Source organism: Xyrauchen texanus, chromosome 9 (genome assembly GCF_025860055.1).
Source record: "Xyrauchen texanus isolate HMW12.3.18 chromosome 9, RBS_HiC_50CHRs, whole genome shotgun sequence".
Classification (NCBI taxonomy): Eukaryota; Metazoa; Chordata; class Actinopteri; order Cypriniformes; family Catostomidae; genus Xyrauchen; species Xyrauchen texanus.
The window spans coordinates 24671844-24690549 of NC_068284.1; the positions used below are offsets into that span (position 1 = coordinate 24671844).

The 18706-nt window shown below is 38.2% G+C and overlaps 1 protein-coding gene across 3 annotated transcripts; it reads left to right on the forward strand.

Moving 5' to 3' along the window:
• Positions 1-248: 248 nt before the first annotated feature.
• On the forward strand, positions 249-17461 carry ptbp1a (polypyrimidine tract binding protein 1a). Of its 3 annotated transcripts, none has more exons than XM_052134985.1 (16): positions 249-308; positions 1182-1235; positions 1979-2009; positions 8430-8496; positions 8595-8767; positions 8864-9010; positions 9128-9283; positions 9382-9492; positions 9584-9764; positions 10244-10324; positions 10423-10583; positions 11536-11569; positions 15915-16007; positions 16114-16330; positions 16422-16499; positions 16594-17461. In XM_052134985.1, the coding sequence occupies exons 1-16, from the start codon at positions 301-303 to the stop codon at positions 16724-16726; spliced, it is 1725 nt and encodes a 574-aa protein (XP_051990945.1). In that variant the 5' UTR covers positions 249-300; the 3' UTR covers positions 16727-17461. The 3 variants fall into 3 exon arrangements, with proteins under 3 accessions (XP_051990945.1, XP_051990946.1, XP_051990947.1); XM_052134986.1 differs by having other exon boundaries at positions 250-308; positions 1982-2009; XM_052134987.1 differs by lacking the exon at positions 249-308 and adding an exon at positions 761-934.
• The last annotated feature ends 1245 nt before the right edge of the window (positions 17462-18706 follow it).

The following is an 18706-nucleotide window of genomic DNA, read 5'->3' on the forward strand; positions in this document are numbered from 1 at the left end:
TGTTGTTTAACCTTACCGATGATGGGTTCAACCATAGTTCACGGTGAAGCTCAGCTCATTTTTCATGGTAGCGACAAGGAAAAGTTTTCACAAACTTTTTTTGACCGCCTTTTTAGATTGAGGGTCACTTTGTCCAATCCCGCTGTCAAAGAACACTTGAAGTGCCGCCCACACAAGCCACTCTAGGGTCGATTGACCAATAAGAAAGCGCCCTTCCCCCCTCCGCCATTTTGTAAGGTTATAAGAAATTCAAGCAGTTCTACCTTCCGTCTACGACAACCTGTAGTTTTGTGTAGTGCGATGGACGGGTAAGTTGAAAACACCTTCATTCGGAGTAAGATACTCCATAAAACCTTATTTTCATTGGATGTTAGATGCGTAGGGGAGATTCAATGCCTTGTGCAAGATTAAAGTGCATTAAAAAACGTAAAGTAAAGTGGATCTGGTGATTTTGACTCGTCTCTGCCTGTTTCATGGCTCTTCATGTCTCCCGTGCCCGGAAGAGCCATACGGAGTCAAAAAGTTGGACCAACCTGACAGCAACCTGTTGCATGTAGTCTAGTTGTGATACCCAAGCGAAGCTGAGGTTACAGTAATATTTTAACTTTAATCTGAAAGCGGAAAAAATATCAAATAGCGCTTGTGATGTTTCACAGAAGCTACGGAACGGCCACTATGTGGCAACCAACGTGTCTCAATTTCCGCATTGTTGTTGGGTGGCTAGCTCATTACTTGCTAGCCTGCTAAACCAATGCCAGTTCAACTTTACTTGGACTTTACTGATTTGAATCGTCGGTGGACGTTGTATTTTCTCCAACCATTTATAAAATCAACATATTTACGATGGTCCATATTATAGTAACTGTTAAGCTAATCATACGGTGAATATGTTCACTCATAACTGAACGTTTTTTGTTGTTGCTGCGAATTAAAGGTTTGTATATTTAACGCTTTATTTACATGTATTTATTGATTTAATAATAATAATTGTCAAGGGTTGTATCTCAGTAATATAAGGTTTTGTCAAACGTCCTGTTACACAAAGGCTATTATCAGGACCAGGGTATTTTCGAAATATCAGGTCGTGGCAAGTTATCACCTGCCACTTGAGCGCAAGCTAATTGTGACTATAAAAATTCACATTATTTCTGAAATCTTGTTTTCTTTTTTTGCTTCTGCAGCCGATTAGACACTGATTTGTATCCTTTGGGATCCAGTTACGTCACTGAAATAGAGTAAGTTTGACACCTTCTTTTGCACCCCTCTCTTTCTCTGGAGGCATTTCTCTGGAATGTTGATTATAGAAGGCTGTTTTTATATACTTGTGGATTGATTAAGACATTTAAATCTAACTTAAACCAAATAATTCAAGATATGTTTTTTTTTTTTTTTAAGTTCCAAGCCTCTGATTTTGACAGGGCCCAAGAGCAGATAGGAAGAGTGGCTGGACAGGCCTGATTTGCTTTATTTGTCTGATGTATCAAGTTGCCTCTGAAAAGGTGCAGCCTTAAGCGCTTTCTTTTCATGCAACAGCAATGCGCAGTTCCTACTTTGCTTATTAGTTTCAAATTGATTGTAAGCAGTGCATCCGATAAATCAGAGTTTACTGACGGGGCTCAGGTTGCAGTACATTTAGAACATAGAAAATTGTGCAAAAAAATGACCGTATAGACAAGACATTGAGTATGTAAAGGTAATAAAAACTGTATAAGTAATGCATATGTTTATATTTAAATTGAAAGTAAAATTATGAAGTGAAGACAAAATCTGCTATATGTGAATAGAAGGGTTGTATTGCAATTTTGTTTGTTACCATTGTCAGGAATGAAACTTGCCAGACCATTATTGGGTCTAAAACTGCAAAGCCTGAACTGTTGCTGCATTTCCATTTATTAGTAACTTAATGTGATTTTTGGCACCTAAGCTGTTATATTGTATTTTTCTAATACTTATGGTTTTATTTGTCATCTTTTTTTAGCAGTGTCCATGATATAACAGTTGGCACAAAGGTATGTGACTCATTTTATTTTCATGTTTAATAAAAGTATGTTGCTTAGATGTTTATCTAGACCGCCTTTCAGTTTTTCATTTACATATGTTATGAAATTACTCTGAGAACAAACAACCTGTAAAACCTGATATACCCAGTGCATTGTGTCAGTTTCTATCCTTTTTTTTGTTTGTTATATATATAAATTGCTGGCACACCACTCTGAATGCTGAGCTTGAAATTTTGTGATGTCTTTCTATGATCCCGAGACTGTAATTATCCCAGTCAAAGGGCACTTGTTTAAACAATCACTGTTAAGTGACTCAAAGTTGAAAGGAGAAGCCTACATTATCATCTTGTTATTGTTTTGTAAGCAATTTGATGGAATTCAAAAATGTTGACTTGAGGAATTTGAAAAACTAATGCTTTTTAAGGGTAGCGATCATTTAAAATCCGTAATTACATGATATGCAGATTGATTAATCTAAATAATCAAATAGATTATTAGCTGAAAGACCCTCAAATAACAATAATATTTATCATTCGATACATATCAATATATATAATTATTAAATATCCATCCATCCATCTTCAAACGCTTATCCGAAGTCGGGTCGCTGGGGCAGCTGCTCCAGCAGGGGGCCCCAAACTTCCCTATCCCGAGCCACATTAACCAGCTCTGACTGGGGGACCCTGAGGCGTTCCCAGGCCAGTGTGGAGATGTAATCTCTCCACCTAATCCTGGGTCTTTCCCGAGGCCTCATCCCAGCTGGACGTGCCTGAAACACCTCCCTAGGGAGGCGGCCAGGTGGCATCCTTACCAGATGCCCAAACCACCTCAAGTGACTCCTTTCGACGCAAAGGAGCAGCGGCTCTACTCCGAGCTCCTCACGGATGACTGAGCTGCTTACCCTATCTCTAAGGGAGAAGCCTGCCACCCTCCTGAGGAAGCCCATTTCAGCTGCTTGTACTCGTGACCTAGTTCTTTCGGTCATGACCCAGCCTTCATGACCATAGGTGAGGGTAGGAACAAAAATTGACCGGTAGATCGAGAGCTTTGCCTTTTGGCTCAGCTCTCTTTTCGTGACAATGGTGCGATAGAGCGAGTGCAATACCGCCCCCACTGCCCCGATTCACCAGCCAACCTCCCGCTCCATTGTCCCCTCACTCGTGAACAAGACCCCGAGGTACTTTAACTCCTTCACTTGGGGCAATACCTCCTTCCCTTATTAAATAATTCTAGTTATTTTTAAATAAATTTATAGTACTGTGCAGTAGTCTTACAAATTATATTTGTCTTAAGATGGTTATTTATATCTTTAGCTTCAGTGTGTCAATTAAAAAATAAGAATTTTAGATTAAAACATTTCTGTTGCAAATAGAATAGAAAAACAGGGATCCCTGCAACAGATGACATGATCCCTCACAGAGCCCCTGACTGATCATAGTCAGTCTGAGATTACATAAAAGACAGAAGCCATTGAGACAACCTGAGCTCTTCAATAATCTCGGAACATCTTATCTGCAAACAACCCACTGTCCAAGTGTACCTAGAAAAATCGGTGCTGTTTTATGGCATTATTTTTAAAGAAATTCTCACTATGAAATATTTTTCATAGAAAAATTATAGCGCCTATTTTATTTATTTATTAAACTTTATTTAACCAAGAAGTCCCTTGAGATTAATTCTCTTGTTCGAGGCAGACCTGGCCAAGAAAGCACACCAAACAATGTAAAAAAAAGTTAAGAACAACACAACAAAAACCGACATGAGACAAAAATCGTACACAATAATGAAAACAATGGAATACCATTACAGAATCCAGCGTATGCATAGATATTGCACTCTTCAGTCATACAGTTTTTTTTATTTTTTATCAAAGATTTGAATTCACCCAATGTAACAAAGTGATTTATATGTAATGTGTTCTGGAGGGAATTGCATGACCCAAGGTGCAAAATCAGAAAAGGCTGTTTTACCCAGATTAGAGCAAATGATTTGCACAGTACTCTATTATAAAAATAATAATAATGTAGATGATTAATGCCTGACATTATTTTGACAGGTGGGTATAGAAAAGACAATAAAAATAAGTATATTTAGAAGATAATATATTGTTTATTTCTATGTTATTGAACATATGGCTATCATTGGCCTTGTCCATCTATGAGCTTGTCTAAGGACGCGTAAATGTTAATCTGCATCTGAGAAACCTTTTTAGAGCATTTTACTTTAGTTGCGTCATGTTGTAAAATGCATAGTTTTGTTTAGTCAAGTTAAACGTTTTTATTGGAAAATTATCTTGAGATCCCTGCATTTGGAATTGCGTTCCAACCAGCTGTGTTTGAATGCAAGAATGAATATTCATTTTGTGCTGTCGCTAGTGTCAAGCAAGCCGGAGTGTGGTTTATCTGTACAGCTTCGTGTTGCCTAAACAGCTAGAGTACTTCAAGCTTTAATTGCTCTGATGATAGGAATATTACGGTCCGGGGACATAATCAATTGCCTTAATTTTTCAAGTTATTTTTTTAAATAATAGCACAGAATGCATGCATTAAATCAACAGCACTAGTGTTTTTACAAAATAGTTGCTTCAAGTTTTGGCTGTTTTTCTCACTCATCTGGAAGTGTTTGTTGATCAATCCGTTGAGGATGCCTAGTGTTGTTTTCCCTGATGTCTTTCACACATGCAAGGAGGAAAAGGCATATAATAGTTTCAGCCCTCTCGGATACTGAACACTAATTACCTTTGCTGGAATGCTGTGGTTGCATTCCTGTCTCCTTGACCTCTTATTTAACATGGACTGTGCTCTCACCCAAAGAGGCTTGCACTTTGTCAGTGAATGTAAACATGTTGGCACCTGCAAGTCTTCTGCTCCTAGAGATGAATCTGGGAGTCACCGTTTTTAGCACCCCCTACATTGCCCAGTTAAAAAAAAGAGGAAGGAAATGCTAGAGTTGGGTGGATGTCTCACTCGAAACAATAGATGGTTCAAACAGAAAATGCTTGCCTGTCATAACCGTTCTGTTAAAGTGATGTTGAAACCTGGCTCTTACAGAAATTAGCTTGCGAGGAATTAGGCGAGCTACTCTTTTTGAGGAAATGCAGTGCCACGCATTTTCTGAGCAATATTATTGACATTGGTTCTGCGTAGGGTCAATTTACCCAAAACTTCACTGCACAGGACCAAGTCTCATGCAAGGTGTGGTAGTTTGCCTCTGGGGCTGTTTGTAGTACGGTGTGGAAACAAAAGTCTGAGATCCAGGCCTTTAGCTTTGCTAACACTACATTTCTTTAGGCTAGAACAGAACATGCATTGTGTTAATGGAGTGTAAGGTTTTAGCTTATCCAATGCATGTGACCACTTGAGCAGAGACTCGCCATTTGAAGTGGTTTATTAAGAGAGTGACTCTGAATGATTTGCTCATTGCTCCATTGGCCAGCCAAGTTGCTCCAGCTTTGGCCTTGATTGAGGGTCTTTGTGTTAGTGTTATGGCCGGACACAGCTGCCTCTGTTTGCATTTCTCTTTTTCTTTGTTCTGCTTTTACCAGCAGTAATGAGTAATCTCTTGAGGGAAATAAAAGCCTGGGCCATGAGTAGATGTAGCCATTAATGAAAATTTGTTTAATTTTGTATTTATTCCAATTGTCATTTTTGTGATGTAAACAGATGACGGTTAGGCAAAAGCTAATCTTTGTCATCATGGTTGTCTTTGGTTTGTCCGACCATAGATGGCTTGATTCAATGTATCTCACAGCTACTAAACCAGGGCAGTTTAGGTGGTAGTTTAAGGGGTCAAGTCATGCATTTTATGTATTATTTGCTTTATAGGTGAACCTGAATGGAAAATGTAAAGTTACTGGCCTCACGATTCTATTACGATTCAAAGGGTAATGATTCGATTATAAAACGATTCACGATGCATCTTGTCCTTAAATTAATTTTTTACCCCTTTTTTTTTTTTTTTTTCCTTTCAGCTTTTTATTTAACAGCTGTTTTAAAAAATCAGAATGAGTCACATTACATAACTGGCCTTTTACATTCAGTATGAGCTGTGAAGAAAACATGGAACATCCACAAGATTAAATCAATCTTATATGAGAGAGAGAAGTATAAAAATATATATATATGTGTGTATCACTCACCTAAAGGATTATTAGGAACACCATACTAATACTGTGTTTGACCCCCTTTCGCCTTCAGAACTGCCTTAATTCTACGTGGCATTGATTCAACAAGGTGCTGAAAGCATTCTTTAGAAATGTTGGCCCATATTGATAGGATAGCATCTTGCAGTTGATGGAGATTTGTGGGATGCACATCCAGGGCACGAAGCTCCCGTTCCACCACATCCCAAAGATGCTCTATTGGGTGAAAAAAGATGCTCAAAGATGCTCTACTGGGGGGGCCATTTTAGTACAGTGAACTCATTGTCATGTTCAAGAAACCAATTTGAAATAATTCAAGCTTTGTGACATGGTGCATTATCCTGCTGGAAGTAGCCATCAGAGGATGGGTACATGGTGGCCATAAAGGGATGGACATGGTCAGAAACAATGCTCAGGTAGGCTGTGGCATTTAAACAATGCCCAATTGGCACTAAGGGGCCTAAAGTGTGCCAAGAAATCATCCCCCACACCATTACACCACCACCACCAGCCTGCACAGTGGTAACAAGGCATGATGGATCCATGTTCTCATATGCCAAATTCTGACTCTACCATCTGAATGTCTCAACAGAAATCGAGAATCATCAGACCAGGTAATTTTTTTCCAGTCTTCAACTGTCCAATTTTGGTGAGCTCTTGCAAATTGTAGCCTCTTTTTCCTATTTGTAGTGGAGATGAGTGGTACCCGGTGGGGTCTTCTGCTGTTGTAGCCCATCCGCCTCAAGGTTGTGCATGTTGTGGCTTCACAAATGCTTTGCTGCATACCTCGGTTGTAACGAGTGGTTATTTCAGTCAAAGTTGCTCTTCTATCAGCTTGAATCAGTCGGCCCATTCTCCTCTGACCTCTAGCATCAACAAGGCATTTTCGCCCACAGGACTGCCGCATACTGGATGTTTTTCCCTTTTCACACCATTCTTTGTAAACCCTAGAAATGGTTGTGCATGAAAATCCCAGTAACTGCGCAGATTGTGAAATACTCAGACCGGCCCGTCTGGCACCAACAAACACGCTCAAAATTGCTTATATCACCTTTCTTTCCCATTCTGACATTCAGTTTGGAGTTCAGGAGATTGTCTTGACCAGGACCACACCCCTAAATGCAATGAAACAACTGCCATGTGATTGGTTGATTAGATAATTGCATTAATGAGAAATTGAACAGGTGTTCCTAATAATCCTTTAGGTGTGTGTGTGTATATATATATAAAATCACATCCTTTAAAAAAAAGATGCATTCACCTGAGCAGCAGCAGCATAAAAGATATTTAGTCTTAAGTATTTAGTCTTTTTTGCACTCGCAGAAGTATAACCAAGTGACACAAATACACGGGTATAAACAAAATACACCATTTAAGATACATTCTCATAAAGCAAGTCTAAATATCTTATGTTGCTTCTCAATGAAATGTATCTTAAGGTTTTTAGACCATTTAAAATGGAAAACAAGACAAAACACTAACAATTATAATTTTTTTTTTTTACTAAATTTAACTTAAACATTTTTCTTTCCCTTTAATTCAGTGAATGTATTTTTAAAAGATGATTTTGTCCTCTATTGTTAGTAAGCATGTTTAATACAATTTAAAGTCTGGGCACAAGCTGAATAATCAGTTAAGCGCTAATGATTAATCACTGAATAGTCTAATAATCATTAGATTAATTATCAAAATAAATGTTAGTTGCAGCACTAGAATAAAGTCTGGGTACTTAACATTTTAATCTTTTCGTTGTCTACAAGCAATATACAGTAACAATAGTACCACTTTCAGAGTTGAAGTACCTCAGCCGCTCTGTTTAATGCGACAATCATGTATGCTGTGGAGGCAGGGATATTCAAATGAAACCCCTTTACTATGTCACTATGGGACGTTTTGCTCTTTTTGGACTGGAGAGAACATTCTGAGTTCTGAAATTTGCAGTACGTTTTTAGAGTACAATGACATCTTTTTACTTTTTTTTATTTTTTTTTTTTTTTATGAGAATCATCATTGGAAATGGTAATGTAAAACGTTCAGACGTTACTGTAATGACAATTGGGGGTTAAAATATGCTTGCATGTACTGAAAATGCACAATGCAAAAGATTTAATATGACCAGGACTTTTTCTTGACTGGTTTTGTTAGAATTACATATATAAAACCAAAGTGGACAATTTACAATCTAGATAGTCAGACATCTTGTTACAACGTCTATGGTCTTCTGGATTATAGATTTGAGTGCCTTTACCTTGTAGATAAATCAACTTTATGTCCATTTTCCTTTTCAGAGGGGATCCGACGAACTCTTTTCCTCCTGCATATCTAACGGACCTTATATAATGAGCTCGGGAGCAGGTAGGCATTTCTTTGTTAAACATGTTTGGGTGAGGAAGTTTCCGTTTCATCTATTTTCAAATGCAGTCTGAACACCCTGTTTTTCTTTTTTCATTTAGCAAATGGTAATGACAGTAAAAAGTTCAAAGGGGACATCAGGAGCCCAGGCATCCCATCACGAGTCATTCATGTTCGCAAGCTTCCCAATGACATAAATGAAGCAGAAGTCATTTCTTTGGGGCTTCCCTTTGGCAAGGTGACCAACCTTCTGATGCTTAAAGGAAAGAACCAGGTAAAAATCATTGCTGTTTCTCGTTCCTCCCAAAGCATGTTTACTCAACCATCTTCAACATATTGAAGCCCTAGCTTATTGTGTTGTCTTTCACAGGCATTCCTGGAGATGAACAATGAGGAGTCAGCACAGACCATGATCAGCTACTACTCCTCTGTCACCCCAGTCATTCGGAACCACCCAATTTTTATGCAGTATTCCAATCACAAGGAGCTGAAGACTGACAATTCACCCAACCAAGTTGTGAGTACAAAATTACATCACCTTTAAGCATTGAATTGAGGAACATTCCACTAAAGTAAACAACTCTTTTAACAATAATGTTGTTGACTTGTGCTCTGCCCCCTCTAAACCCCATAGAGAGCGCAGGCAGCACTGCAGGCGGTGAATGCGGTCCAGACAGGAAGCTTGTCTTTGAGCAGTGTTGATGGAGCAGGCATGGGGAGCCAGAGCCCTGTGCTAAGAGTCATTGTTGAAAACCTCTTCTATCCGGTTACTCTTGATGTCCTTCATCAGGTACTGACTGTCTTCAATATGATCCAGGACAAAAATTCACTTTCACTGCCAATTTTGGAAAATGTGAGAATTTTTTTTAAATGTTTTTTTTTTTATAGATCTTTTCTAAGTTTGGCACAGTTTTGAAGATCATAACCTTTACCAAAAACAACCAGTTTCAAGCACTGGTCCAGTATGCAGATGGAATGACTGCTCAGCATGCTAAGCTGGTGAGTGGCACACTAGATCAATATAATGGATGAATAGACCGTTAAATCCCATCTGAACCATATAGTCATTTGATTATTTAACATTCAACAGTCTTTAGATGGACAGAACATCTACAATGCGTGCTGTACCCTTCGCATCAGCTTCTCTAAGCTCACCAGCTTGAATGTTAAGTACAACAACGATAAGAGCAGAGACTACACTCGCCCTGACCTACCTACAGGAGACAGCCAGCCCTCCCTCGAGCAACAGACAATGGCTGCAGCTGCGTTATGTAAAACTTGCATTAATTCACCATAAATCATCTTTAAATACTGTTTTTAATGGTGTTTTCACTGTTTGAAGAATAGTTTTCACAAATGAAATTTTATTTTCAAATAATTTTTCCATGGAACACAAGTTTTTCATAAAACTATGCAGCTCTTACATACATGAACAATTCATGGGACCTGGTCTGTCAAGCTCAAAGAAAAAAAAAAAAAGAAAAACCCACCTTCACCAAAGCTTGCATCTAGCCAACATCCAGATTAATAAATGGCACATCAATGTACACTGCACATTGAGATTATTATTATTTTTTTTAGCTTGGTCACTATGAACTGGCATTGTATGGCAAGGGCTGCGGAAAGATACTTAAAACGTCTCCTTTTTTCCACGATCAAAATAACATGAGGACAATCAAATGGCTGAATAAAACTTTTTGGTTGAAGCGTTTCTTTAAAGTCAGCTGCTTAACTGCATGTTATCTTTTAGCTGCTCCTGGTATAATATCTGCATCACCATATGCTGGGGCACATGGTTTCCCACCTACATTTACCTTTCAACAGGCAGCAGGTCAGTCACAACTCTCATAATAGCTCTCTGTGGATTGCAGTGTCCCAGTTTCTCTCTTAAGCCTCCATGCTGTATAGTGATGACTGTTCCTCCCACAGGTCTGTCTTTGCCTGGTATGCCTGCCGGGGCTTTTGCATCACTCGGGGTCCCTGGTGCTGCGGCAGCCGCTGCTGCCGCTGCTGCTGCTGGACGGCTGAGCCTCTCTGGTCTCACTGCTGGAGGGCACAGTGTCCTGCTAGTCAGCAACCTGAACCCTGAGGTTAGTGGTCTCTGCATTGTTTAGGTTCACTTGGTTATCACTTAATTTAGCCTATGATGGTTCTCATTTTAAGTTAAACCAGTTTGGATTGGTTTGAACTGTAATTATACTAGAAAATCTATTATTACATGGTATCCTGGCATAATCTTGGTTATAAATCTGCCATCTTCAAATTTAAGTATTAACAGGCACTTCAAATATACTAAAGATGAGAAATTTTGGTGGGCATTTATTACAGAGAGGAGGCCCAGTTAAACTGCCATTCTTTGCACAAGGCATTAAACATGATTTACGAACGTGCATGTAAGCTGTTTCTTAATATTCGTTGACTTTTGTCTGAAGCCATCTGAAACATTTCATTTCTAGTATTTCTTTAGAGCTATGAGTTTATATTGTCTCTGTCTTTCCTGTATTTCATTTGTTAATCTTCTCTCCTCTTTTTTTTCCCCTTAGTGTTCCTATAGTGAAAGGCATTTAATTTAGCAAGTTCTGCTGACTGGAACACTACATTTCTTTGTGTATACTGACCTTGTTTTTTACTTCCTTTTTCTTGTTTCTCTCCCTCCCCATTCCCCTTCCCCCTTTTTATTATTTTAATACCTTGACGTGGAATCTCTTACCAACTGACTGCAATTTTTTTTAAAACTCCCCTACCTACCCAACCAATACTGTTGCCTATTCACGCAAATATTGGATGCACTTACACAATTTTGTTTTCACTGAACAACCAACCACAACAACCACCACTACATTACTGGATGTCCTACTCCTTTACCTCTATCCTTTCCCCACCTTTCCATCATGAACAATATCACCCACCTTCATGATCCTACCACCGTTTTTCGCCATTCCTGTGGAACTGCCTCGCTGTGGACATGTTCAACTCCACTGTCCTGCCTCCGATCTTTTCCTGTCCCTTCCTCCCTACGCTGCCTTCCTCTGCTGTCTTAAGAGCGTTACGCCCCAATGCCTCTTTATTCTTTTCGGTATGTTATCATTGGCATCTCCTTTTTATTACCTTTTTTTTATTCATATTTTAACTTCATCTAAATGTGTACTTTGGTTTGTATGTGTTTTTTTTTTGTTTTGTTTTTTTTTTTTAAGCAATCAGCTGCAGCTATTTTAGGCTCTATGTTTACAGGGTTTCCGCAGGTCTTAAAGTCTTAATTTGCCCTCCTGTAAATTAAGGCCATAAAAAGGTCTTCAATCAGAGCAACAAGTCTTAAATTCATAAGGGTATGGCATTAAATGTTGTTTGAGGGATTGCTTTCTCATTGCGTTAAAGTAGGGTGACAAGATGTCCCGTTTAAATTTTTCAAAACAATGTATTATGTCGTGGTTTCAGCTGGTAGGCTTTTTTTGCTAATTACGTTTAATATACTAATTTTCCTTCTCGCTATTGTCTTTTGGTGTCACTTGCAGAGAATAGAAGAAATTTAGATTCGTCACACATTGATTTGACAATGCATTCATTATAGTTTCAGCAATTCTGGTTACCATGGCAATGATGTCATATGCTTTGATTGTGCTCTTTGTAGTCCTGTCAGTCAGTGGAAGTAGAAATGTACCTATAAAAATTGTTTTCAACAACGAGCTGAAAGGAGCCAATTAATTTCTTTGGATATGTATAAGTATTTTCCTGTCGCTTTTAATGTTAATTTCCAGTTAATTAAACTGTAGGCTATATTGTTTATGAAACTTTATATACGTTTAAGTGCAGAATTTGTATGTAGAACTGACCTTCAAAAGCTACATAATGCAATGTATTCTTATTTACACAAATCATCCTATTCAAAAGTTTGCACCCCTTTGGTGGTTCTTGTGTTGCCTTCTTGAGCATCAGTAATTGTTTGCACCTTTTGTAATAGTTGTGAGTCCCTCAATTGTGTCAAAAGCTGGATCTCATCAAAGAGCCTTTGAAGAACTCAAATGTGCAGAAGATGCTGAGAAACCCAAAATATTGTACAGTAGTTGGGGGGGGTTCTTAAGAAAAGTGGACTTCATCAGAACTCGAACAGTTATTACACAAACAGTCATTGATCATCGAGAAAGCAACACGCCATATTAAAAACCATCAGAATGAAAACTTCTGAACAGGATCTTGTGTGTAAATTCAGTTACTATTTTGACTTGTGGAATATATGTGAGGATCTGATGTCAAAAAGCTTCAGGCCAGTACTAAACCAAAATGCAGAGTGAAGAATAGGCCTAATTTCTGTACGACATGGACAACAGATCGCTAAATATTCATCAGTGTACAATAGTGGTGGTGGTATGTGCTGCTTCATCTGTCAGTAAGTGACACAGCAGTGTTGTAGAGCAATATAGCTGAAACAATGGGTCCGATCAGAAGGTAAAATTTATGTCCATGTTCTGGTTGTTTGGAGCAGAGGTATTAAAGTTAAGATTTTTTGCCAAATTCAAGTAATGGGAGATCTATTGAAAGATGCATTTTTAAGCTTTGAAATGTCGCTATAAATATGACTCTTCATGTGCTCCGTAGATATTTACATTTAGAGAACGTATTGACTGGGGTGTAACTGTTCTCATAAAAAAAACTGAACCGTACGGTTCACCACCCTAGGTTCGGGAAGCATTGGTACCAAGGTAGGTTCACCTAAAGTTTAATGATGCATCTAGAGCACAAGTTCTGTTCAAGAAAAAGCATCAGACAGGCACAGTTACAACTTCTGCCAATGGATCTGTAGATGGATGCACTCGCCCAGTGTTCACATGGGTCAACTTGATGACATCACTGATCTGCATGCGTTGTGTGTAGTTGAAAATGGTAACAACAGCGATGGTCAAAAGACATATACAAAACAGGCATAGTTTGCAGACATCACTCGACATGACTGCTGTATACTGGTAATATATGTCAATGTTCTTGAGGGTTTTGTGCTTTGGGTTTTAAAATGTGCACGTAAGTTATTCCTGTTTTCTCGTGTGGCTGTAATCTATCGCAAGCGACAATGAGCTTTGATTAATTGCATTGAAATGTCATTATAGTTAATACATTGATACATGATTAATCATTTACGCCGACATTACCCAGGAAAGAGTCGCAGGTGAGCCGAAACTACGCGGACTCACTTCCATTTTTAAGCATACAATATGTGCTAATTAGGACAGACATGAAACGATAACTAAAGTGCTTGGTGTTCATGTGGGATTTCCAGGTATTAAAATACTCAAGCAGCATTATCACAACATCCCTTCTCGTATGCATTTTAATATTAAAGTTATTCCTTCTATAGTGATGTACACCTTCAGTATATTGAATATATGTTGAGAAGTGGTGGCTCAGCGGTTAAGGCTCTGGGTTACTGACCGAAAGATCGGGGGTTCAAGCCCCAGCACCGCCAAGATACCACTGTTGGGCCCTTGAGCAAGGCCCTTGACCCTATCTGCTCCAGGGGCAAAGTTATTCTGTTTCATGCTGACCCTGCGCTCTGACCCCAGCTTAGTTGGGATATGCGAAAACAACTGCATTTCATTGGCTCTGTACCTTTACACTGCACGATGACAAAGTTGAATCTTACTCTTACTTTGAAATGCACTGTTGATGCATGCAGCATTATAGTGCAGATATCAAGTTAAAATGTTGCTTTAGAAATTTTTTTTTTTTTTAAGGACTCTGAAAACTAACCATTGTTTTACTATAGTAATATTGTAGGAACCATGACTGTAGTTTCCATGGTTTTCAGACCAGAAATCATGGTTTTGATTCAATTAACCATGGATTTATATCCGTAATACTGTGGTTTCTATAAAGTAACCATGATTTTACTATATATTGTAACCATGACTGTAACCATGTTGTATTGTGGTTACTATGATTTTACTACAAATACCATGGTTAAACTATGTACTGTTGTAAAACAATGACTGTTATTTAAGGGCAAACCTGTTGAAATATTTACCAAATAGATTATCTTTGGATTTGGCAGTAATATTTTTTTTCTGAAGTAATCAAATACCGTAACTGACCCTTAAACCGCGATTCAAACTGAACTGTGAAATTCAAACAGTTACACCCCTATTATTGATGTATTGTTGCCTTCAATTGATTCCATAAATGTTCTTTAGTTGGTCTTAAAGTCTTAAATTTAGCTTCATAAAACCTGCAGAAACCCTGATTTAGCTTGTTTTGGCAAAAGCAAAACATATTGCGAATAACAAAATGTACATTTGTAGTTATCAATTGCTGAGCTTAGTTTAATCCTGGCCACTTGCTGTTGTGACTTCGGTCCAATTTGTGAGCCTTGAATGGTGACTTTATAATGTACTTTTAATGTTGCAGCTTTTTGCTCATTTAACATGACATACATGCCAAAGAAAGCCATCTATACAATACTACTTTTAATAGTATTTTGTAAGCTTTAAATTTGATTCCTTGCATGTTTTGACAATCAGCCAAGATAGAGTATAGATGTTCCGTAGTCTGGAAAGAAATTAAAGGGATAGTTCACCCAAAAATAAAAATTCTCATTTACGCTCCCTCAAGCCATCCCAGATGTGCATGACTTTCTTCAGCTGAACACAAAGATCCATATGACTCCACTGGTTAATGTCAAGCGATAAGAGCGCTTTATTTTAGTCCTTTTCACTATAATTGACATCCGCTCTCCAAAGCACGTCCACGAGGGGACTCAGTTCACCCTGCCTCTCATGACGTAAGCACACTGGCATGGTTAAATAAGCAAAACCAATAAAGCTTGTGAACCGTGTTCCATTTGTAAACAAATCGAGCTGCCTAATTTCACATGTGAACATGCCAGTGTACTTGCATCACACGAGACGCAGCATTGTCCCCTCCTGGACGCAAGTTGGAGAGTGATGGAAAGTTAACAATTCTAGTGAAAAGGACTTTTAATGTTGAGCTGTTTTTTACCCAAAGTGGTCATATCAAAACCACTGGGGTAATATGGATTACTTTTACTATGATTGTCTTTGCTTTATGGAGCTTTAAAATGCTGATCACCATCCACTTGCATTGTATGAACCTACAGAGTAGAGATATTTTTCTAAAAGTCTTTGTTCAGCAGAAGAAAGTCATGAATATCTAGGATGGTATGAGAGTTTTCATTTTTAGGTGAACTTTCCCTTTAACATAAATCAATCAAGATGGCTTCTCAAGTAGACATTCCAAAAAGCTACCTGGGTTAAAAAGTTTAAGATACAAGTCAATGGCCAGTAGTGAATATCCGTAATTTAGATGTAGTCTATTTTCAACAGTAATGCATGCCTTAATTGGTCTATGATCAACTAAAGTGAAGTATCTAGGCAACAAATGTGCTCTTACATCTATTGTTCTCTTTGTTTGGTTAGGTGTTTATGGTGATGTCATGAGAGTGAAAATTCTGTTCAACAAGAAGGAAAATGCTTTGGTGCAGATGTCTGATGGAACCCAAGCCCAGCTAGGTATTTATGTGTTCCTCTTTAACTTCTGTAGCTCTTTCCTAAGAAGTGCGACTTGCCTAAGAAGTGTAATGAGTTCTGTGCCACCTTCCTATTTTGTCCTCTATAGCTATGAGTCACTTGAGTGGGCAGAAACTATATGGTAAGGGTTTGCGGGTGACTCTTTCCAAACATACCATGGTGCAGCTGCCACGTGAAGGCCATGAGGATCAGGGGCTCACCAAGGACTACAGCAACTCTCCTCTTCACCGCTTCAAAAAGCCAGGCTCCAAGAACTACTCCAACATCTTCCCTCCTTCCTCAACCCTCCACCTCTCCAACATCCCGTGAGTCCAGCATCCTTATGCCAATATATTTGAGCATCTTGAGCACTGCCTTGGCTTATGGCAATGTTTTAAAATGTCCTCTTCTTTTTAGACCTTCTGTCACTGAGGATGATATCAGAGGCCTGTTTCTAAGCTCAGGAGCTGTGGTTAAGGCCTTCAAGTTTTTCCAGTAAGTATTTTGAATATTGCTACTGGTGGAGTTGCAATACTTTCTGGAAGTTTATAAATATTATTTATAAAATATTATGTTAATTTATTTTCAGGAAAGACCGTAAAATGGCTCTCATACAGTTGGGCTCTGTGGAGGAAGCAATCGAGTCACTGATCAAATTTCACAATCACGACCTGGGAGAGAACCATCACCTCAGAGTGTCCTTCTCCAAGTCCACGATCTGATAGAGTGGTGGGTCCAGAAGCCGTTAAGTTTTATTGAAGGAGAGAGAGGACTGTCACTTTAGACCAAACTTTAAGCCTTCCACAAGTTATCACTGTGGATATGTTTTCCACAACACACACTTCATCATTCCTTTTATTATATCCATATTCTTGTATGTAATTATTATTTTTTTTTTTTTGTATTTCCACTTTAAACCAGTAGAACAGAGGGATGCTTTAACCCAATGTGTTTGGGTTTTAATAGTACCTTTCTCTAACGGTTTGTCACGGACCTGATTTTAGTGGCACAAACTGATTTTGGATCATAGATGCTGCATAGTTTACACTTGTGCCTCTGCGGAAACCCGCACTCTTTCAGGTTGCATACACAAAGCCTTCATTTGTTGAACCTATCATTAACCTCCCCCCACAACCTTCTGCCTTTCAAAAAAATTGCGCCTTACATAGCTCTTAATATATCAATGGCCTTAGTGATATCTTGGTGGTGTTTGCTCCAATACAGGAGCCAGTAACCTCAATTTTAAAAATGTTCCCAGATAGTTTGTCTAATGACTAACAGGAGCCCAGTATAATGCACAAATGTAAAGGGCAGCATTTAGCAGTTCAGTTCGTTACCGGCTTTGTTTTTTTACTGGACCATCACAGCTTGTTTGGCTTTTGCAGATAGCTAAACTATACATGATGTCCTACTCATACCGTATGTTAAAAATGTATATAACTATTCTTCCATTCCATGTTTTTATATATATATATATATATATATATATATATATATATATATATATATATATATATATATATATATATATAAAACATTTAAAAAAGCACATATTTCTATACTGTATCTATCTGGCATTGGCCCGCTACGCACTCTGTGCCTAGACCACCATATTCTCCTTTTATTTGTGGATTCACATTGTAATTGCCCCACTCTTTCCCATTGCCCTGCTTGTTACGGGTTTTGTAAATTCAACATGAAACCGGTCGGAACCAGTCCAGAGTTCACAGCCTTTGATTTTGCCTTTTGGTGCTCTCAACCTCATTTACCACATTAAAGAATTAAAACATTAGCATTACAGAGTCTTAATCGACCATTTCAGGACATTTGACGAAGACAACTGTGACAAGAATTTTGACTCATGTAAAGTGTAGGAAAAAAGTTAAGCAACATTAAGGCCATGGTCTTTCCAGTGCATCAGTTTCATCTTGTTTGTGGTGTGAACATGGGTCTTGATTCTCAGACATTCCCTTGAACCTTTTAGCTTGTAATTGTGTTTAGGGGGAAAATGCTCTGTTTCTTTGAGCCTTTGCAATTTAGCAGAATATTGCATTCCTGGCAGGAGTGAAGTTTGTTTGAATGGCTATTATTTTGTTTTTACTGAGTAGCAGCATGATGGACCAAAGCATCTTCCATGTTCTGCCAGCCAGTTTTGTCTTTCTTATTGAAGTTTATCTTGCTGTGCAGCAATATTCTGTTTTCTGTATCAACAGTCTTGATTTAGTGAGGAGTCAGTTTAAAGGGCTGTGTCCATATTGCCTTATTTGTTTACTAAAAGCAACTAAACAACTTGGAGAAATATTACAAACAAAATAGAAAAGACATGGTGTTTTTTATTTGTTTTTTGGGGGGGCATAAATATGTATCGAAATATTATTTCTGTTGTCGGAGAACAGAACCAAATGAAAGTCTTAAGTGGAGAACTTATTTCTGTGACTAGTTATTCCTTGTTTTTCCCTGTATGGCTTAATATGAGCAGAGTGGGTGAAGGCTACTGTATATAACTTTTTTTTCTTTTTTTAGTAATTGAAAATCAACAAGTTCTGTCTCAAACATGTATATTTTGATAAGGTAATAGCAGAAATTCAGCTCATTGTAGAGCCTTTTTTTATTACACAATATTAAAGAGATTCCTACACTTTGTGTCTGTATATGTAATTGCCCTTTTAAATGCATAACCTTGCTTTTGATAGTTCCTCATA